The 23105-nt window shown below is 37.6% G+C and overlaps 1 protein-coding gene across 1 annotated transcript; it reads left to right on the forward strand.

Moving 5' to 3' along the window:
* The first annotated feature begins 1662 nt into the window (after positions 1 to 1662).
* LOC113232614 (cilia- and flagella-associated protein 58-like) lies at positions 1663 to 23093 on the forward strand. Its single transcript, XM_026467385.1, has 15 exons — positions 1663 to 1873; positions 2937 to 3065; positions 6272 to 6365; positions 6552 to 6687; positions 8895 to 9072; positions 10011 to 10130; positions 11535 to 11729; positions 12356 to 12477; positions 13684 to 13823; positions 14743 to 14881; positions 15813 to 15862; positions 15943 to 16121; positions 19469 to 19678; positions 21749 to 21988; positions 23031 to 23093. Exons 1-15 carry the CDS (start codon positions 1793 to 1795, stop codon positions 23091 to 23093), a joined length of 2076 nt encoding a protein of 691 aa, XP_026323170.1. The 5' UTR covers positions 1663 to 1792.
* The last annotated feature ends 12 nt before the right edge of the window (positions 23094 to 23105 follow it).

Raw genomic sequence — 23105 nt, forward strand, 5'->3', positions numbered from 1 at the left:
ATTAATCTAGCATTTGAGCCTCGTGGTCGATCAGAGCTTAACGTGAATAATGGCGAGTTGCATTAGGCACAGGGTCCGCGCGACAAGAATTCGCAACGCAGAAAACTGCGACGAATTGCTGCTATGCGATTTCGTGCTGCAAGGTATCTCACTGCCATGGTTCTGGTAACCATATTGAACTTTTTTTTTAAATTAAGTAGCGATATGGATCGTAAAAGTGTATTGCACTGCTGTTATTGATAAGAAAATTATAGGAAAAAAACACAAAGAAGATTAACGTCGCAGGAATGCACAATGCGGAGCAATTCGCAAGTTCTTGCGATGCGACGTCGCATCGCCGTTTTGTGTTTCGACCCATACTGCCGAACCACCACTTCCACCCTAAAAGATTGCAGATTGAAGCCATAGTCACCATTTTTTTACATATACCCCGGTACGTGGGATGACATGGCAGGTTATCTGGGACTTTCCTCCGTTGACCCCAGCTCGTCCGATGGATCCTCGGAGGTCTACCCACTAGAAACCTGTGTATACACCCTCTTTCACCGATGCTGGCTCGTCCCCTTCCGCGGGGCCTCCTCACGTTACTGGACATGCCCGTGTGCATTTGGATATCTCACCAGACGAGCAAGACCGTGCAATGAAGATGACTGGCTATCGTGAAGGAGATACTCCATAGTCACCTGACTTGGCCTTATTGACTACCATTTTTTCCGCAGTCTAGATAATTATTTACAAGGAAAACAATTTAGTTCTCGTGAAGCAATCAAAAATTAGTTCCAAGATGTGGATTTGGTCTTAACACTATTCAACCATGAAGGTGTGAATGAGCTTCCAACAATATGGCAAAAGTGTGTGACGTTCGTACCTTTTATAATTAAAATAAAACGATGAGATCATCAGTAATATAAATTTATTATGGGGGGGTAACGTCCCTATAAAAAAAAACGAAATTACAAAATAAATAAAATAGGTCGTGGGTACTACGCCCGTCTAGATTATGCCGTCGCAGACCTGTACTTCCCTGCTGCAGGTCGAAGGTTTCGAAAGGTCGGCCACCGGCTACTAGGGCAGGAACAATGTCGAGATACGTATTATTACAAAATATTAAATTCTTAAATAGTCCCAAAATTGTCTCTCATCACTTTTCAGTTCATCTATAAACGTTTGACATAATCCTAATGGAATTCTTTTTAATAACATTGGATGGACCCAAAACTTTCTTTTCTTCGTTTGCTTCCTCATCCGTTTTTTTAAAAAGTAATACATTATTATAATTTCATCTTCATCTATTCACACGCTCGAAAACACACTATTGGCTTCCAAAAGAACATAGAAGCAATTGCAGTGTATCAAACGATTCTGTTGTGCAAACAACAAGGCGGCTGCCGTGAAACGATAAATTGTCGTCACGATCTAGTGGGAACAGTTAGACACGACAGTTGTTCAACGATAAAATAATCATCGACGACACAGCCATGACAGATAGTCGTGATATGAGAACAGGCTAGCGCGACAGTCGTCTAACGATAAATAAAACGTCACGACATAACGGGAACGCGCCCATATTATAACAAGGTGTTGGCTTTGAGGACTTCTTTTAAAGGTACACTACACAAGCTGGTATTACAATCTCTTTTTTACACTAGCTAGTATTTTTATATCTCTCTGTCATGTGACGCTGTAACCTTAGCAACGTAACAAACAGCTGCGCACCGATACACATTTCATTTTGATTATTTTGTAACAATTTTCATTTTAGTACTATATTTACTAGTTTACAATTTTAACTATGGAGGAGCAAGACGACATCTTCGGTGGGGCAATGACCATAGGGTCGGAAACCACCGAGGCGGAGAAGGAGTTTGAAAAAGTAAGATTTATTTAGTTGAAATCAGAAACCCATTCAAGTGTTTTTCATGTACAAAAGATTGACGCAAGCCTGGTCAACTTTCTGGCCAGCAGTTGATTTATCACAACGTTTGTCAGGTTATGGACTTCTCGGAAGAAACTATTTCTGCACCTTTTATGTTAACCGAAAAACATTGTCCATTACGTCCTACTAGTTGTACGCTTTTTTCAACGCATTTCGCATTTTCTCTTCACAGTTAAGTTGCATTACAGAAATCAGATGCGTTATAAACATTAACCCATCCCTCGTGCTTGCTATGGTATGAGAGTTATGAGCAATCTTATTTGCTACGTTAGCTTGATGCTTAATTTTCCAAAGCAATGTGATGATGTTACATTACACTGTCGCGTGACATAACAATTTGTAATATTACTCACATAACATACATATCTCTACTTAACATTGCTTATTCTATTTAAGATATTCTTGGCATTGGCGCGAGCGGTGTAATACCTTTGCGCTTTGTAATTTGGCTTAGTTTTTTTTTTAAATAATTGATTTGGACGATTACGTCAAAACCAGTTGAAAATACGACTTTGATGGCATAACGGTTAAAAATGAGACGCTTTCAAATTCAATTTCCGGTCACACAATTTGAGAATCGTATTTTTCTAAATTTTTCTGCTCTGGGTTTATTTATTTATTTTATTTGGGACAACAACAGCTTACTATTATTTGATTACGTTATCATGATGTACAATAGAACAAAGCTAAATATAGTTATCCTTTAATTACATGCGAGAGCGATATGTACTTATGAATGACTGTGAACTATACACAAACTCGTAGACTAATTAATGAAAAAAACTAAATGATTTAATATAAATAATAGTAACACATATTGGATATGCATACATATATACACATACATAACATATACATGTACTTAAATATGTACATATTTCGGGGTTAACTTTAGTTTATGTAACCCCAGAGATGGTTTCGTTGAAAACCAGGTGGAAGGTGGTGGTGGCGGTAGTTAATTCGTATGATTGTCTTACACATGTAAAAACGTCGTTTGCAGATCTTGGAGCTTCTTCGAGATGCAGAAGGCCTTAAGATGTACGCCGACGTGTACACGAAGCTCTACGACACGTATTATAAAGTCAAGGATGAGAAGGCTGCGCTGCAGGATGAAATGAATACACTCCGGGTAACTTAATATATACCACAACATGTACTATACAGCAAAACGTCATGGACGTCTATATACACACATCAAAAAAAGTTTGCGATCACTTCGAAAAACTGAAATCTTTTTTGTTACTGTAGATTATATTATGATTTTTTCTTCTTTTTAGATTCTTTATTTAAAAATAAATTAGAACATAAAACAATGACCCCGTTCAATTGTTTTTTCATATAAAAAGGCTTTCAGTCCTAGCTTACGCTCATTCAGAAATCTGATTTAGTCAATTATAAGCGATTCAAGATATTTTTCGCGGAAAGTTGTGATTGAAAAAATGCCAAGAGGATTATCAGAGGTTTTACGAGCTAGAATAGTAACTTTGAGGGAAGAAGGATACACCACGAGAGTAATAGCACGCAGACTTGCTATATCCCAATCCTGTGTCGTGGCTACGTTGCAGAGGTATCACGGAATGGGGAATTTAGCTGACCCACCCCGCAGCGGTCGCCCAACTGTTTTGACAGCTGCCCAAAAGCGCTATATTAGATTGCTGGCAGCCCGTGATCCAACAATCAACTCCACTAAAATAAAAGCAGAAGTCAGGGCCGCCTCTGGACTTGAAGTTAGCACGCAGACCGTTCGCAATTGCTTGCACCAGGTTGGATTACGAGCACGGAGGTCTTGGCGAGCTCCGCTCAATTCCCGGCAACGTCAACAACGAAGATTGCAGTGGGCTAGACTTCGGCAAAATGAAGAAGGTGAGGACGAAAACATTTGGCAAAACTGTCTCTTCGTTGACGAATCCCGAATCAGCACTCATCCAGATAACCGACGTGTCCGTGTCTGGAGAAGACCAGGCGACCGTGAAAGACAAAGAACTGTCACTGGAACAGTTCAGCAAGGCGGAAAATCGGTGTCCTTTTGGGGTGGCATTACGATTGGAGCTAGAACGCCTTTGATCCCGTATCGGGGCTTCATGACAGCAGACATGTACAAAGCAGTTGCTATTGATGATATCGTCAGACCATTCCGAGTAAACCATGGGCACCAATTTGTACTGGTCGATGATAATGCGCCCGCACATCGAGCTCAACGAGTCAATGCTGCTCTTCAAGAATACGATATCACACGATTAGACTGGCCTGCCGGCTCGCCCGACTTAAACCCAATAGAGCACGCGTGGGATGCTCTTAAACGAGCAGTATGGAACCGTGAGCCACGTCCCCAGACAGTTCCAGAGCTCAGGGAAGCCGCTATTGAAGAATGGGATAGGTTACCCCAGGAAATGCTGGATAACTTGATCCTCAGCATGCCCAGGAGGATCTTCGCATGTATTCGAGCCAGGGGAGGAGTTATTTTATATTGAATTCACACCTTTTAATAATAAATTGTTGTTTAAGTTTAATTAAACAGTCTTTTTCTTTCTATGAAATTTCTATCACTATTACATTATGATTAATGGCTCAATTTTTTAAAATAAATAATAAAAAATAGTTTTATATTTTAATTTCAAACAGGGTATTCCTATTTAAAGAAAGCATACAACATAGATTTTTTCTTGATAAAGTTAAATTTAAAGAATTATAGGAGCTTATGCTATTGATCGCAAACTTTTTTTGATGTGTGTATAATACTTTCTGAATTTTGTTTTTGTTGTTTTTTTCATCAATGTTTTACATATTATGATACTATGAAGTCTGCCTCACCGTAACAATACTAGCTGATGCAGTTGAACATTAAAACAGAAAATGGGTCTTGTAGCGGATCGTATCAATAGGGCGAACCCCATTGATACGATCCACTACGACCTAAGCTACGTTAAGACCCAGAACGAAGGAAACAGAAAATAAATAACAATGACAGTATCAAAGAAAAATGCGCCAAGTACATTTAAATTTAGAATTGTAATCTAAAACTAAACTTCTAAAAAGATTATAAAATATATGTACTAAACAGATTTGTAACTTGTGTTACAATTCTTACACTTGTAAAAGTTTGTGTTGTTATGTGATTCGCTAGGGTTTTGAAATGTAAAGTGTACCTACGAACATTTTTCTCGGAACGTCAAATTGACATACCAATCATACTTTATTTCACCATCCAATTGACCATCTGGTCTTGAGGTCAAGGGTCCTCGGTCCAATGGCAAATTGTCCTAGTCTCTGTTTTTCACCTCGTAGTCACCGCTTGAGTAAAGAACTTTTTTAAAGCGGTTCTCCTAATCAGGGGGTCTACTCCCGTTCTCCGTCCGACATCCGTCCGAAATGATTACTGTCAAATAAGTAACACTCGGCCAAATTAAAAAGACGCTTGATGCGAATGGAGCTTCGTACTTGAGATTGTTTTTTAATTGGGTCGAGTATTACTTATTTGCAATAATTGAAGCATTGGGTGAACAAGGGCGTATCACGTAAAAGTGATATTCGACAAAATTGAAAACAAAGTTTTAATGTCTTTTACCTTTTTAATATTTATAATATGGCTCTGACATACTTTATTATTTATTTGTCCTATGATTTAGCTAGAAGATTCAGGTGTTATTATTACTTTAAAACAATTAGAAATATTTGTAATTTTGTTCTCCTTGTGTTATCGGCCCTTGTTGCACCAAACCGGTAAATTAATAGGGCGTACGTTTTATTATTGGTTTTTAAGGAAATCAATGTGAATCAGTCTTATTTAAAAGTTACATTGAAAAAAATTTCAACGTATTTTTCATCATTCATTAAATTCGCTGGATTTAAATGAATCGACAGTATCATCTTCAGCAGGTCTCACTGGCCTCCTAGATGCTCCATATTATTCAGAATTTTTTACATTAAAATAAGTATTTACAAACTGCAGTTCCTAACGTGTCCGAAATTCAAACGCACATTTATAATCTATGCCACAAGGGCGGAGCGCCACCTTCTAAATGAATGAAACTTACGCCATCTTGAAGCGAGATCGAAATGAGTTTTTGTCACAGGATACTAGATAGCGTTTTAGATGTTTTGATGCAATAAAATCAAAACGAGCTTTGGGTGCCGAACGCCCTTGTTGTTCTCAATGCTTCAATTGTTTCGGACGGATTTTGGACACAGAACGAGAGTAGGCCTTCTGTTCTACCAGCTGTGATTTAACTTGCTTATACTTTCAATGTTTATGGTTTAATAACGGTAATAAGTATTAACTATGAATTTCAAAGACACAGAGTAGACAATTTATCAAAACTTTTTTTTATTTTTCAGAACAGGGTGAATCGTTTCGATGATACCATCACGGATTATCAAAAGGAAATCCATGAGAATCAAAAAACTATTGAGAAGCAAAACTTAGAGATCGGTATGGAAATTCAAGTTAAAAACTGACCAGTTAAATTTTAATCCTCGTTATTAAATATTTAATTGTTTCTCTTGCTGATAAGTCACGTACATTGAAGTCAAAAAGTCATTCGTCTGTTGTCTACATTCACTAATCTATAAGGAAATACAGTAATTTGCATAATGTTTATAATTCTTTTGGTTAAAGAGGAAGCCCGTAAACTGGCGGATGCTATGCACGCTCGAGAGTTGAACAGCGTGGAGGCTCTGGAGACCATGAAAAGGACAGTTGTGCGGTTGGAGAAGGAACTAGATGCAAGAAAACGCGCCGGTGACGACGAAACGTAAGTTCTTTTAACTGCCTCCATAGCCGAACAATTACCATACTGGACTGCCACGTAGAGATCCCGGGCTCTATTTCCAAGCCGGGAGAAATATTTGTATGGCATAAGGTCAATGTATAGGACATATTTATTTATCTCGTGAGTTTGGGTGTAATTTATGGTTGTCTATGTGTGTCCATGGCACCCGCGATACAGGGTTTCCTTAGTGCGCGGCTATGAGTTTCCAAAGTGTGAAAGAGTGATATTCCAAAAACATGTCAAAACACCTATTTTGTGTCATAACACAAACATATTTTGAACATATTCAAAAATATGTAAGTAATCATGTCATGGAGATTTTTTTAAGTATAGGTACTTTTATTTCAGAGAAAAGTAAACAACCAGTGTTAAATATACTCGGTGTTTTATATATTTATCCATATCATTTTTGTAAAAATTATTATAAAGCATTTGCTTTTTAAAATTACGTTTGTGATTTTATTATTATTATGTAACCCCTTTTAAAGCTACGGAATTTATTAGATTTTAGTCAGAATCTACTGTTGAAATTGACACCAAATATACTTACCACGGATTTATATATTTCATAAACTGGATCGCGCACTTCGATATACCAATATTAGAAATACAAACTTACACCTTATTGGGTTATCTTAAGGTTTATTTTAAGTAAATACCGAGTCACGTGAGATAGCTCGAAGTAGTGGTCTGTCCTTGTCTAACAAGTTGCCAACGCTAAATAAAATCATCTTACGTAGTGTCTAGTCTATTAACTTTTTAAATAAAATAAAATTAGCTTAAAGGTAAAAAAAGGTACTGTAATAATACAAAAAAAAATTAACAATTAAACCTTCTATTATGAAGTAGAATACCAAACAAGTATGCTAATTTGTATTATGAAATAATATTCGTAGTTTTGGTCATCCATAAGCGACCACATTTTTTGTAAAAATTAAAAAGTTAAAAACGATATGGCTGGCTGAAACATGAATGAAAGAGACGCATTACTACTTTGAAGCCTCTCACTCGGCTCGCTTTATTAACTTAGTGCGCGGTCCAGTTTAATATACAAGTCCGTGATAATTACCCCGTTTGAGTGTTGTCCGAGAATTTACAATAACCTTTTTTTGTATACATTTTAATGAAAATGCATTGTATAAATATTTACGAAAATGGTATGGATAAATGTCATGAAATACCAAAAGTTTATGTTCACCGTTGATTGTAGCTTGTATACTTTTCTCTCAAAAAAAGTACACCTTTAAAAAAACTCGTGTCCTTTGACTCGTGCTCGAAATACCGCTCACGACGCGAGCGCACGAGAGACGATGCGAGACGCGACGCGAATAGCGAAGTGACCGTTTACACATGCGTGTCGTGCATCGCATCGCTATTCGCATCGCCTATCGCACGAATATGAGAACGCAGTATAGATTATCAATATAACTTCCAACACTCCAAAAGCTTTTGTGATCAGGTCAAGGAAAACTTGAAATTTGCGTACAAATTTTCTGGTTTTTCTTTATTCAGAGAAAATGGAACTTTATATTTCCAATCAATAGGGTATTTCAAACAACATTCCTCAAATTGAACCAGGCAGTGTGTAATTTTGCGAGATTATGTAAACACCACTTATTTTATTTTATTTTTTTATACGTGACAAGCAGATGACTCCAATCCACCTGATGTAAAATGGATTCCAAATGTGAAGGAACCTAGTGCAGTGTTGATACAATCACTGCCCTAGCCACCTCCACCCTACATGCCTACCTACAAGATGCCTCTTTACGGGTCATATTCTAGAATTCTACTCAATGCTCAAGTCAGGATTGCACTGGAAGTACGACCCTAATGGCAGGGACTTAAGTATGATTTCGAGTGCTTTAAACCATACTCAAATCCTGACTTGAGCATTGAGTAGAGTTCTAGAATACGACCCTAAGCCTCGTTTTTCTGTGACAGCCACAAAGGCAAATTTCAGTCATTAAGCTTCTCTTTTCTACTAACTTGCTGCTCAATTGAACAGAAACCTATCTAACTATATAACAGAAACAAAACATTTTTGAAAATTTGTTACAATAATGTTATTTACATTAGCAATGAAATAACTGTTATTATCCCTTCACATTGTATTTAAAATTGTAATATTGTCACCTCGATAATATGAAATGAATGTTTATATTCTGTAACTATCTGTTTCATCGTAGCGGTGGCCAATCAGCAGCGAAAGAGAAAGAAAAGTTTGAGAAGGAGAAAGCGAAATTGACGTCAGAACTGGACTCTATGAAGCAGCGGTTGGCCAACGCTATCAACTTTCAACAAGAGCTGGACGCCAAGTGTACAGCAGCTGAAGAGCAGATCAGCAAATATGAAGAAATGCTTGAAGTAGGTTTTTTTTTTTATGATTGTTAGGCGGAAGATTTTTTTTTGATACCAAATGATGGAAAGAAAATCGTGCGCCTGGTGGTAAGCTACACGCCTGTCCATAGCAGTCGTGTCGATCAGAATTTTATATCGCATCGACCTGAGGGGCACTGTCACTGCGCCCGTCACCCTGAGATATAAGTTCACAAGTCCCATGTGCCTGTAATTGACTGTATGACAATCGTGGTTGATTGTGTGCGGCTGGTGCTCTTTACTAGGCACGCGATCGAAACAGAATACTTAGTTTCTCCAGTTATTGAAAATTCGGGTGCAAATGGTGCACACGGTTACACGCAGCGATTTTTAGCAGCGATGTAAACGCGCGTTCGTGAAACATGTGATTGCATCATTACATATGCGGTTTATTGGCACTTGCATCGATGCAAATGCGCGACTGCTTCGATACAGTCGCTTATGTTGAATAATTATGTACGAAAAATCTGTAAATTTGAGATGGGGCAGCAAGGCCAGCTACCTTAATCGTTATAGTTGCAGGAAAACGGTTCTAGAAGACTATCTATGAATTTTAAAGATATTTTGATTGGCATTCACAGATATTGAAAAAATGGTACAGTCAGCAAGATAAAAGGCAATTTTTACAAAACTTTTTGTTGTGCGATGATTAAGGAGATTAAATGAAGGAGGAGAGACTGCCTTGATAAATAACAATATGTTGTTGAGATTAATAAAATCAAAACTTCGTTCGTACTTTCCACTAAGTAAGCTCAAAAATAACTTACGATAATGGTTTTTTAATCAACGTCAACAATTTATTAGAGTATCGACAGTTATTTGTTAAAGTGGTTATAGTATCTGGATGATTGTGAAGCCATGAAAAACGTTTTCGAAGTTGAACTTTAGTAAAAAATACTATTAACAGATACTCAATTGTCTTTTAGGATGCAGAGCACCAGGCCGTCAGAACCAATCGCCTGGTCGACCACTTGAAGAGTGAATCTGCGAGTTTGAAGTTAGAAGTGGAGTTTCGTGGAAACACTATCAGTGGTCTAAGCGACAAGGTTAGTATTACACACTAATTATTTTTTCTTTTGACGGGTAGTGACGGGTAGAACAACTCGTGGGTTTGGTGATGAGACGTAAGCACTTCCCTGGACGAACTCTTTCACAAGGAGCTCTTCTGCTACTAAATAAATAGTCATCGGAATTGAGGGAGTTAATATGAATAAAGTACGAACGTTTTCTTAGTATGAACATACCCATTTCGTCATCAATGCGTATAAAATGTCTTTTTCGTCTCGTGGCTTATAACCCTCGCTACGCTCAGGAGTCTATTTTTGAACCACTCTTCTTAGCCTTCTCAATCTTAGCTTCCTTCGCTTGCTCAGGTTTCAATACATGCACTCGCGTCAAACAACAACTTTGCAGCCTTCCATAGCAAATAACTATTTTCTGTGAAAAATGTCAATTACGCTGATTTTGCTTATAACAATAAAACTGAAATGAAATATTAAAAACCGATTAGATGCGATTGTAGACCTCATTTCGCGGTTTCCAGATATGTCAATAACTTTATTTTGCTAAAACTTTTATGATAAGGATAGCAGTAGGGGAGAGTGGGGTGAATACGGACGCGGGGTAATTTCAGACGCAATTCTTTCTAGAAGTCTAGTTCCCCCCGCGCCCCGCTATCGCGATCTTTGGATCACATCCACCATCGTGACAGCGCGTGTACACGCTAAGAAATTCGACGTGTCTGATACAAAAAAGATGAGAATTGTCTTTGTACATGACAAGAACTTTGTCGGATCTAGCCACGAAAATATGTCGTGTCTGTTGCAGATAAGAAAATGATGAGTATGTACACGATACGAATGCTTTCGGGCAGACGTGTGTAGGGTAAACGTGCCATTAACAAGTCTTCAAGGTAGCTGGCGTTTTACTATCGACTGTGGGAAGAAATATGTTGACTACTAAGCAAAAAAAGAAAATGGTGATTGCGATCACCTTTTTTTTAGTTTTATTTTGTGTAGAACAATTTATAAGAAAAGAAGATACAAGAGAATTTACTGGATTCATCCAATTTTGTAACAAAAAGATGAGTTTGGTACCCTCTATCTTACATTGCGACGACATGAGGAAAAGTTTATCAAATATTTAATTTTTTTCTGTATTTGTCATTTCTTAAAAATCTTCCTTATGAATAATAAATATTTCTTTCCATGCCTCAAAAGTACGTCGTTTATCTTAATAAATCTGTAAGGTTTGGTCCCACAATACGGGTCGTTCCTCTACTAAACTTATAATTAAATCACGTATTTTATATAAGAAAAAAATCTTGTCTACACCCGACTCGACGCGCTCTGCTTGCGAACCCAGAGGATCACCTCTTGATACAATTCGTGATAGACTTCTTCCATTTACAAAAATTCAAAATGACAATGATTAACATTCTCTTTTTACAGTTAGCAAAGGCAGAAAAGACTATAGAGCGGCGCGAAAAACAAATTAAAAATCTAAATGCTCAATTGGAGCAGTCTCAGCAAGAGCAGGAGGCGGCTATCAACCGAGCCAATCAATTTCGCACAGCCATTGACAATATGAAGATGGAGTTCGAGGAGAATAAAAAGGCTTTAGTCAACACTACAAAAGAACTGAAGGTATATCGTGTACATTGCTGTGTACAGCAGTGGGTACACTGTTGTTGGGTGTACACAGCGATGTAGATGACGGAGAGACTCCGTTGTATACCCCTGAAGTTTACTACTCCTGCATAATTGTGGTGCTTGTTAGATATCTGTATTCCGCCTTCCGCCTTCCTCTTTCCATCATCGGGGGACTAGGCGTAAGCTGGGATTCCACCCCCACGTTGGGGATACTCCAAGGACTCGCACGCAGCGTTTTGCTTCCACATTTATAGTAATTATGACGAACGGTAAAGAATGAAATTTACTGCTTATTGACCTTATTGACTTATTCTCTTAACGCTATAACTTGGAGTTTTTCAAAGCGAGAGTGAATAGGCATTATTTTGGGAATATGCTACATAGTCGACCTCATCTTCACTTGCATGGGGTGAGATAGAGGTATTTGACCACATCCTCCGCGCACTTAATTGTTTATTTAAAAAAAATTGTCTAATATATTATGTCCCCGATCATTGTCGTCTACACTAGCGACCATAACTCATCCATCAGTGACACGCGGTTTAGGCACATGTAAAAATTATAATACACCTGGACCTAAATTGCATGTTAAATATAATCACTTGTTATTGTGTCAACAGAACACGATAGACGATAGCAACAAGGTCCGAGCAGAAGTGACTAAGTTAAACAAGAGCATTGTGATACAATCGAAGAAGTTCCAGCATCTCGAACATGCAAAGGCAGACATTGAGGCTGACCGGTGAGATTGTTTTAGCTGTATCTTTTTATATAAAATAATTATAAATTATTTATTTATTGTCGGACAACATTAATCCATATTTAAATTAGTAACAGACTTATATACCATATTAGTACATTACGAGTAAAATCTATGCCTTATGAGAGGTCCCTCCATTCTCTCAGCTATTATTTCAAGATGCTGTTGCTACAGTTACGTAGTCTGTTTAGAAGAGAAGCGACTTTCTTCCGTAGTAAAGCAGAAAAGCGGTCTGTCCGCGCTTCTGCAAACATGGCAGATCCGTTACAGAATTTCGGCAGCCGCAACAGCATCCTGAAAGCATTGTTGTATTGGGTGCGGAGAGCAATATACGATTTTTGCGTATGTCGTTTACACAGGTTACCTGCGTAAAACGCAAACAATAAGCCTTGATAAGCGTTATCTTAGCTGCAGAGCCTCGCGCAAAGCTGTGATCCAACATTTAGCCTTTACTGACAAAGCTGTCTGGTCCCTCTCCATATCATCAATAAAGTAAATAAGAAAATTTGGTACCTACATATTTCAATGTTTACTACTCAACACACCGAGTCGCGTCGTTGAACATATGGACAGGTTTTTGTGCTTTTCGTACCCTGCCCGATGTTCCTTTATAGCTCTTAATGGATATAGTTTAGTGGATGCTACTTCGAGTAGCAAAACACGATTACCAATCAACTATTTCAACGTTCAATACTACTATTTCACAAACTTGGTGTAATAAGGCCACATCTGCAAAATTACAACTTTTCAGAAGAGAGGTCAAAGATTCAACTAACGAAATTAGACGATAATTTTCATGCTTGAATAGGAGAGATAACTGCCTCGGTAGTCGAACGTTTATCATGCAGGTCTGCCACACAGGTTCGATTCCCGAGCCGGAAGAAATATATCGCACCCTTCATGGAAGAATGGCATAAGTGAAGTTACGTCAAAAATGTTTATTGATCGCGCGTTTGTATCGATGCAGTCGCGCGTTTGCATCGATGCAATCGCCTATAAATCGCAAGTGTAGCGATGCAATCGCGCGTTTCACGAACGCGCGTTTGCATCGCTAAAAGTCGCCATGTCTAACCACTCTAAATAAATTAGATTTTAGTAGATAGATATTTAGTATTTAATTATCATGACAGAACTAACGTATAGTTCTTCTTTACTATTTTACGTTACTTCATTACTTGTTTTGATCAGCGAGCGTCTGCGTCAGCAAATTACCGTGATGGAACGCGAAATCATGTTGGGCCAACGACAGGCCGAAATTGACAAAAGGGAAATCGAAAATATGAACCGTGAAAAGGAAATCTTCAACAAGAACTTGCAGAAGATACAGAGTGAGATAAATTCCCTATCGTTTTAATGTATTACGATTTGTGACACGTCTAGTACTCTAATCTCAGTTGGGCTCGTAGTCGTTAGGTCCCTATAAGAAACAGAAACTGTCGAGTATAAAATAAATTATATATGTATTTCTGAATACAATACAAATACTCTTTACCGAACACAAGAATAATTACCACGCCAAAGGTTCTATCATGTCACTTCTATCCCCCTGTTCGCCTCCCCAATTTTTTTTATAATATCAAATGGGAGGACGAACAAATCGTTCTCCTGGTATTAAGTAACACGCCTGTCCATAACAATTGCACTGCCACTCAAGAGCTTTAAACCGCAAAGATCTCAGGGACACTGCCACTGCACCCGTCACCCTGAGACCCTTACCCTTCAAAACCGGAACGCAGTAACGCTTACATTACTGCTTGGCGGCAGAAATAAGGTGGCAGTACTTCCCTGGACTTAAATCTATTTACTGCTTGAACATCCGAGAATTGAAATTGAATTGCCGGGCTGGTTTCAAAGTCAAAGTCAAAGTCAAAGATTATTTATTCCATAGGTAAAATAAATTTACACTTGAAATCGTCACATTTAAGCTACTCTTAGGTATCATAACAGATTAAATTTGTTAATGCCGATATCACAAAAGTAATACTAAATCGCGATTTAATTCGCGACTATTACAAAAACAAACGAAATCAAAATCTGAAAATGCAGTTGATATTAACTCCAAAAGTTAGTGGTGACCGAAAAAAGATTTCCCTGTAAGTAGTCTAGCTACTCTTTCAGTTTCGCCTCAAATTTGTACCTTATGTGCTTAATGTGACGAGAAAAAAGAAAAAAAGAAAAAGTTCTACGTTGCAAGTGCAAAGTTACCTGTAGAGGGAAATAAAATGATTGTAGAATTATTGATTTTAGATGAAGCTATAGAGAACTTGAAGATGCTGCAAATGCAGGAGCAGCACCGAAAGCAGCTGGATCACGAGCTCGAGCTGACCAGCCGCCAGATCAACAAACAAAGGCTAATTATCCGGCAGTACGAGAAGGAAAAAGACAGGTGATTAATTATATATCGTATAAATGTTCCGAGGACGTGGATACCTGGAAGATAACGCTGTTAAGTTACTCTTGAATCCGGAAAAGGAGCACTCAGAAAAAACCATTGGCTGAGAGTCGCCTCTGACCCTAGTTTGACACTAGAGTCACCTGGTAGAGCGGTGGAACTGAGCTACAGATCACCTCAGCTGTATCTATTTGTTTCTGACCTTCTGTATTGGGCTTTTTCGGCTTTTACCGCTGTAAAGTTTTTATTGTTATGTTGCTGAGAAGTCTGCAATGTTTTGTTCGGAGTGTGGCATTAATGTCGACTTTAACCATTGATCATGCCAAGTTAATTGTGCACATATATATATATATATATTTTATATCTTCACTTTAGAAGGAAAAGAAAGTTCGATTAGGACAGAAAGTATTACTAGATAGGTGTAAGCGCATGTGCGCACTGCATCGGATTCGTATTATTTCCGAATCCGAGACTATATAAGTCTAGAAAACTCGGACCCACTTCGGATGTCGCTTGTGCACTAAGTCCAATTCAAATTCGAGAAAATACGGATATCGCTTGTACACCTTGAGATAAAATCATCCCTGTGACATTTCGGACCGTCATTTCTCGAATTCGGAACGAATACGAATCGGATACAGTGCGCAAACGCGCTAAATGTTTCGTTAAACTTAACTTAACTGCCTCAGTGGCCGAACGGTTACCATGCCGGACTGCCACGCAGAGGTCCCAGGTTCGATTCCCGGGCCGGGCGAAATATTTGTATGACCTACATTTATTTCTCTCGTGAGTTTGGGTGTAATTTGTGGTTGTCTATGTGTGTGTCCATGGCACCCGCGACACAGGGTTTCCCTAGTGCGGGGCTATGTTGAGTGTGTGCGTTATTATTATTATGTTATTATTGTTAAAACGTTCTCTTGTTTAGGTTACTGGAGGAGACAATAGCGTTGAACGAAAAGGTTGACGAAATCACAGGTGAAATCCATTTACATAACCACCTAACCCCTAAAATAAGCTTAATGGAACTGTGTTTATTAATATTTCTCAAATACCAGAGGAGGTCCGACTCCGCGAGGCTGATATCGTGGACTTAAAGAAGGCTCTTCGCGAGGAACGCATCAGCAATCGCAAACTGACGGTAGCTCTAGACACCACCAGAACTGAGAGAAATATGCTACATAAAAACTATACGGAAGCCCTTGACGAGATCCAGGACTTGAAACAGAAACTGAAGGTATTGGGCTATTGTATATTTCTCATTAAAGCGTAGCAGACGTGTCATGTATCTTATAAGATTTCTTTAATTCAACTGAAACTTCATGATGATGATCTCTCAATAAAGTCGTAGAACAAAAGTCTTAACTAAAGGGACGTGTAAGAGATTTCAGGTTAATAATATGTAACCCTACTAGCCACACGTTTCGTTTGAAACACATTGTTTCAAAGTTCCCAATTTGTCATCACCTTTTATCTCACCTTTTCATGGATGTGGATGCAAGGCCCTTCATAAGTATGATGTGATTTGTTGTATTCATTTTAATTAAAGTCAAAGCCAAAGTCAAAGATTATTTATTCCATAGGTAAAATAAATTTACACTTGAAATCGTCACATTTAAGCTACTGCTCGTTCACTACGCTGACCTCCCTGAGAAGAACGAGCAAGAAACTCTAGGGAACTTAAGAGCAATCTTTTTAAATAAACTTAAATGCTATGGAATAAATAATAAAACTTTGAATCAAATTTGTGTGGATTCTGGAGCCATGTCATCTTTCCATACATCTTTATCTAACACGTAGTCTTCAATTTTGTAATATGATTTTTAGATCAAAATATTTTTAATATAGGTTTTAAACTTAGGAAATGATAAACTTAATATATGCTCCGGAATCTTATTGTAAAAACGTATACAGTTCCCGATAAAAGAGTTGTTTACCTTGGTTAAACGAAATCGTGATACCACGAGTTTGGACTTAGCTCTAAGGTTAATATTATGGATATCTTCTTTCTTATTGAAATTATGTATATTTTTACGAGCATATAAAATATTTGAGTAAATGTACTGTGATGCCACAGTCATGATACTAGTCTCCTTAAACTTTTCTCTGAGAGAAACCCGAGAGTCTAGACGGTACACAGAACGAATCGCTCGTTTTTGCAATACAAATATGGTTTGAATATCTGCCGCTTAACCCCACATGAGAATCCCGTAGGACATTATACTATGGAAGTAACTAAAGTAAACTAGTCTAGCAGTACTAACAGTACTAACTTGGTAAGCTCACGTATTCTGCGGACTGCGTATGCAGCGGAGCTTAACCTGCTGGCCAGGGAAGATATATGTGGAAACCATTGAAGTTTACTATCTAAGGTCACTCCCAAGAAGACTGCTTTATTAACAAAGTCTAACTTTTCTCCGTTTATTTCTATGCTTGGACTAGTCGATTTTACGTTAGGTAATTCAAATTTAACACATTTTGTCTTCTTGGCATTAAGCAATAAATTGTTAGCATTAAAACAATAAACTACCTTAGAGAGGTTATCATTAATATGGTCATAGTTAATGTCATGTCTGTCTGTTTTAAAAATCAAGGATGTGTCATCAGCAAACAACACTATTTCGCAATGGTCCTTAACAAAGAATGGCAGATAATTAATATAAATCAGAAATAAGAAAGGCCCAAGTATTGAGCCCTGTGGAATGCCCATTTTTACCGGAGAACCCAAAGAAGTCACACCATTTATGTCTACTTTCTGAATTCTACTTTTATGATGTGTTGTGGATTAACATGACGGAAATTAAATAAACTGCCACAAACGTTAACATTTTCCTTTAGGAGATCAATAGCAAGTGAAGGGGAAGAATTTAATGATTCTGTAGTGTTCACAGCAATTTCCGAAAAGAACTATTCAAAAGCTTGGGCTACTTTATCTTTAGATTTTATAAGTTTACTGTCTAATTCTAAAACTATATCTCTATCGTGTTGTTTAACCCTGCCTGACTCTTTATTTATTATGCTCCAAGTAGTTTTAGATTTATTTATCGATTGTCTAATTTTGTCGCTGTGAAACTTAACCTTAGCAGCTACACATACTTTTTTAAATATTTGTGAATAAATTCTAACATATTCTATGAAATTGGAATTAGTATTATAAGTTTTCATAGCATATAGCTCATACAAACGAGACCTATTCTTATGAATACCTACTGTTGCCCAGTCGTTGAATTTAGTCTCTCTATGGAAAGTTAATGTTTTCGATTTAAATATATTATCAAATTAATTTTTAATTAAACCAAATATCGTGCTATATAAAGTATTTGGAACCTCCGGTATATGGGGTAGGGAATTTAAACTATTGCCGATATTATTTTGAAATCTAATTATTCGTTCTGTGGTAATCGGTCTGCAGAGAAATTGGTCTACCTTCTTGCTCATTTTACAATTAAAAGAAGCCAATTGGCCACTATGGTCTGATCTTAAGCAATTTATTATTGATTTAGACACTGCGTCTGTGTTACAAAAGATGTTATCAATACAAGTAAAGGAGGAGGCAGTGATGCGAGTTGGTTCTAAGAAAAGATTAATCAAGTTAAAACTTTAAAATAAATTAATGAGTCTTACAGAAGTAGAACAGTTTTCCAACAGGTTTACATTGAAATCTCCGTATATTACTACGTTTTTTTTGGTTGGAAAAATCCGCTTTAAACTGTCTTCCATAATTAATTCAAACTCTTTAAAATTAGCAGAGGGGGGCCTGTATACATATAAGACGAGAAACTGATCCAATTCCACACATGAAATCTCAATGGTTCGTTCAGTAGAAAGATCTGTGATATCCTTACGCTCTTTAAATTTTAAGTTACGTTTAATAAAAATCATGGATCCGCCTCTACCTAAACTCGTCAACGGAAATATCGTGCAAAAAAAGACTTATTTCTAATGTTTTGCCAGAAAAGCCTTGAATATTTTGATGTACTACATAAAAAACGATTAGACTTTTCTGTTGTCGTGTTTTTTATTGTAAATTATGGTAAGTAAAAAGTATACTGTTGCTACTTAAAGTAGGAGCATTGTCGTGGGACTGTGTTATATTTTCTATAACAGCGTCCTTAATATTAAAAGATAGCAAACTAGCTACATGTCTCAGATACCTTATGAGTAAAAGTAAATTATCCTCAAAAAGTTTGAAGTTCCTTACGAACTTATTAATGTCAAAACAAAATATAACGTTACTATGACGGCAAGTCAAATTATGAATGTGCGAATTTATGTTATGTATATACTTATTACGAGCGATGCCTAGGTTAGAGCAGTAAGGGAATGCACTTAGTATGAATTTACACCCACACTTCTCATGAATTCTCAAGAACACGTCAATGCTACTATTTACTTCTTTTTTACTAATGTTATTACTATTACCTATTATAAGAATCACTGTTGTATATTTATCAAAAATCTGTGTTTATGGTATTGTGTGATACTAAAAGTAAAAAACACGTATTTTATTTTTCTCCAAATAATTGGATAGGTAGTGATTAAAAGATCGCCTGTCTAATAAGCCAATGTACTCTATCTTCTTAGATGTTAGCATATCAAATCGAGCAATTGAAAGAAGACATAACCGGCAAGGAAACAGGTCTAAAGACTTGTGAGGCATCCCTGAACAAGTGCCACAAGAAGACTGAACAGCTTCGTAATGAGATCCAAATGGAACAAACGAAGCTGTCTGAAGCACGAGCTGATATTTCTGCATTGAGGCAGGAGGAGGCTAGGCTAAACAGGATTGTTAATGTAAGTGTAACTATCTTTATATATTTGGAAATTAAAATATTTTTTCGTTACTAAAATCGCGTCTATTTTGTTTTTTTTTTTCAACATTACAATTATTAATTTCAATTGAAGACAACGACCTCTTCAGTGATCGCCAGTACGGATTCCGACGAGGGCGATCTACTGGGGATCTTCTTGTGTATGCCTGTCACATATGGAGCGAAGCTATAGAAAAACAAGGCGAAGTACTTGCACTGTCTTTGGACATTTCTAAAGCTTTTGACAGGGTCTAGCACGCAAGCCTATTAAGTAAGCTTCCCTCTTATAGGCTTCCCACTGACCTTTGCAATTGGATCTCGGAGTTCTTGAGCGAACGTTCGATTCGAGTGGTCTTAGAAGGCTACTCTTCCGAACACATGGCGATAAATGCCGGATGCCGAGTTCCTCAGGGTTCCATACTATCTGCAACTCTCTTTCTGCTGCATATCAATCATATATTAATTCCAGGTACCTTTGCGTATGCTGATGACAGTACATTTGTAGATAGGTACTTGACCAATGCGAGGGTCAGTGGGGAGGAAATACAGTCTTTTCGAGAGTCCATGGTTAGCCGTTTGGATTTGACGCTAAAGGCAGTCTCCGATTGGGGAGATGCCAATCTTGTCAAATATAACGCTACCAAACCGCAGGCGTTTCTATTCTCAACAAAACGGAGTCCATTTGAGCTTACTCCGACTTTTCGTGATATATCCATACTGATAGCCGACTGTCTCCAGCTACTTGGAATGGAGCTGTCGTCCAATTTGAACTTTGGCAGATACATTGAATTCATGGCCAAAAAGGCAGCAAGGAAGCTTGGCATCCTTTACAGGGTGAGGCGTTACTTTACAACGGGACAGATGCTTCAGCTGTACCAAGCACAAATCCGGTCGTGCATGGAGTACTGCTGCCACCTTTGGGATGGCTCTGCTACATACCAACTGAGCATTTTGGATTCTATTGACAACCGTGCCAAGAGGCTTATAGGTGACTCGGAATTAGTGGAGACGAAGCTGCAGAGCCTTGAACACCATCGTAAAGTTGCCTGCTTATCGGTATTTTATAGGATATATCACGGAGAGTGTGCGATTGAATTACACGATTTAATTCCGCCTTCCCCTTTCTATCACCGGGGGACTAGGCGTAGGCTTGGGTTCCATCCCTATGTTGTGGATATTCCAAAGATTCGCACGAAGCGTTATGCTTCCACATTTATATGGCGAACGGCTACGGAGTGGAATTCCCCGCCTGCAGACTTGTTCCCTGAACGTTATAACTTGGGCCTTTTCAAAACGAGAGTGAATAGGCATTATTTAGGTGTGTAAGTTCCATCGTCGACCTCATCGTCACTTTCCATCAGGTGAGATAGAGGTCAAATGCGCACTTATAATCTATATAACATAAAAGAATTCTAAGATGGAACGCACGAGTAAAGTGAGTGGTTCCAAAATATAATCCTGATCGTAACGAGAACTTCGAGAACGTGTCGAGCAAAAGACACAACTTTTCACCTCACCATAGCGAGGAAAATGGTAGATGAAAGAAAAACAGTTGACAAATTCAATTTAATGTCAACAAAAATAAGAATAAAATAATCCAACGGGTTTCTATTACTTAGATAATATAAGGCAAATCTGTTGAACGTTGGACGCGTCATTATGTTTCTTTTTATCAAATGAAAAACTTAGGTGCACCACAGTCCATCGTCAAGTTCGAACTTCAAAAACCTTTTCCACGTTAACGTCAAAAAATGCTTTTGCACGCAGATTTCTAGTAAAAAAGCAAGCCTCTCCGAGCTAGTGTGGTGAAAAAAATATTTTGTTTATATTCACCGAAATTAAGTAAAATGATATATTGCAAAATGTGAATTGTTGTTAGTTTTATCAGATTACAGCTTAAACAGCTTATCGTTAAAAATAGGATCTACCATGTAAAATGTATTTTTTTGCTCGTTTATCCCCTTTGTTTACATTTGGACATCTATGATTCATACTTATTAATAAATTTGGACAAAACGTCGCCTTACTTTCTCAATCTTACTTTCTTAAACAGGAGGGTGATGCCGCAAGAGCAAAGCTTCTAAAAGACCTGGAAGGCTTAATGAATGAGAGAGATGTGGTCGGCGCACAACTGGTCCGTAGGAATGATGAAATTTCGCTGCTGTATGAGAAGATACGTATTCTCGAAGTTACTTTACATCGAGGTAAATGCAGAAAACCAATCAATGTACGATCGAACGCATGGTTAGCTTACCAAGTCGCTAACAATAATTCAGATTGCCACGGTTGCAAGGTACCTATCCATGGAAAGAGTTCACCATGGCAACGCATTCTCATATGAAACGTGCAATCATAAGCGACCGCGTTACTTGCTATATGTTAAGCTTCTTACACAATACACAACCTTCAACAACAATCGTTGGTTATCAGTACCAAAAGTCGCTTACAATGAGATGATTATCACTAGTTACAGAGTTGACCAGTAGGGACACGGAAAAGTATCGATAGTTTTTGGTGTCGAATACTTTCTTTTACTCGATACTTTCCTGGTATTATTACTATTTAACCAGTATCGTGTCTAAGTGTTTTATTTTTTATTGAAAATCAAGGATGTTTCACCACCATGATATTCAATTATTTTTGTGAAATTACTCCACTAGTTTGCTGTAATTATTAATACAAAGATCCTAACCCCTTTTTTTTGCATGTTATGACGTTTTTACTACCTTGATATTCGTGTATTTTTATGAGAATACCACTAGTATTCTGTACTCTATGGTACTGGTATACTTTGTTATTATTATTATATAATAATAATAATGGTGTAGTATTTATAAGTATATATATAGATACACAGATCAAACAAACTATCAATGCGGTCCAGTCGGATAGAAGGAGTTTGCCATGATTCGATTTTTGTATCAATAATATCATACGTGTCGTTTCGAATGGTTTCTTTTTTTATATAATATCAATCAAGTGACGGAACGAATAAGTAGTCGTGCGCCTGGCGGTTAACTACACGCCTATCCATGAGAGTTGCCACTCAGAGCTTTAAATCGCAAAAATCTGAGTGGCACTGCCACTCCGCCCGACACCCTGAAACCTGAGTTGACATGTCCCATGTGCCTGTAGATTCACCACCATTGCCCCTCAAAACCGAAACACAATAATGCTGACGATGTTGGTTGACGGCAGAAATAGATAAGGTGGCAGTACTTCCCTGGTTCTTTCACAAGAACCTCTACTGCTACTATCAAAGTTCCTACTTAGTCTAAGATTTTAATATGAAAATTAAAGTATTTGATTGTTCAATAACAAATGACAATTGACAGATGTACATCAACAACAACATTATGCTAGAATTTTTAACTGAAACAAATAATAAAAAACGATGACAAATTCTTAAG

This window comes from Hyposmocoma kahamanoa, unplaced genomic scaffold, assembly GCF_003589595.1.
Source record: "Hyposmocoma kahamanoa isolate Upper Pololo Valley unplaced genomic scaffold, ASM358959v1 76, whole genome shotgun sequence".
In the NCBI taxonomy this organism is placed as follows: Eukaryota; Metazoa; Arthropoda; class Insecta; order Lepidoptera; family Cosmopterigidae; genus Hyposmocoma; species Hyposmocoma kahamanoa.

Coding starts and splice junctions, on each gene's coding strand:
- LOC113232614 (XM_026467385.1), top strand. CDS start 1,793: ATGGAGGAGCAAGACGACATCTTCGGTGGGGCAATGACCATAGGGTCG. Junction 12,478..13,683: donor GCAGACATTGAGGCTGACCG/GTGAGATTGTTT, acceptor TGTTTTGATCAG/CGAGCGTCTGCGTCAGCAAA. Junction 21,989..23,030: donor CAGATTGCCACGGTTGCAAG/GTACCTATCCAT, acceptor GACAATTGACAG/ATGTACATCAACAACAACAT.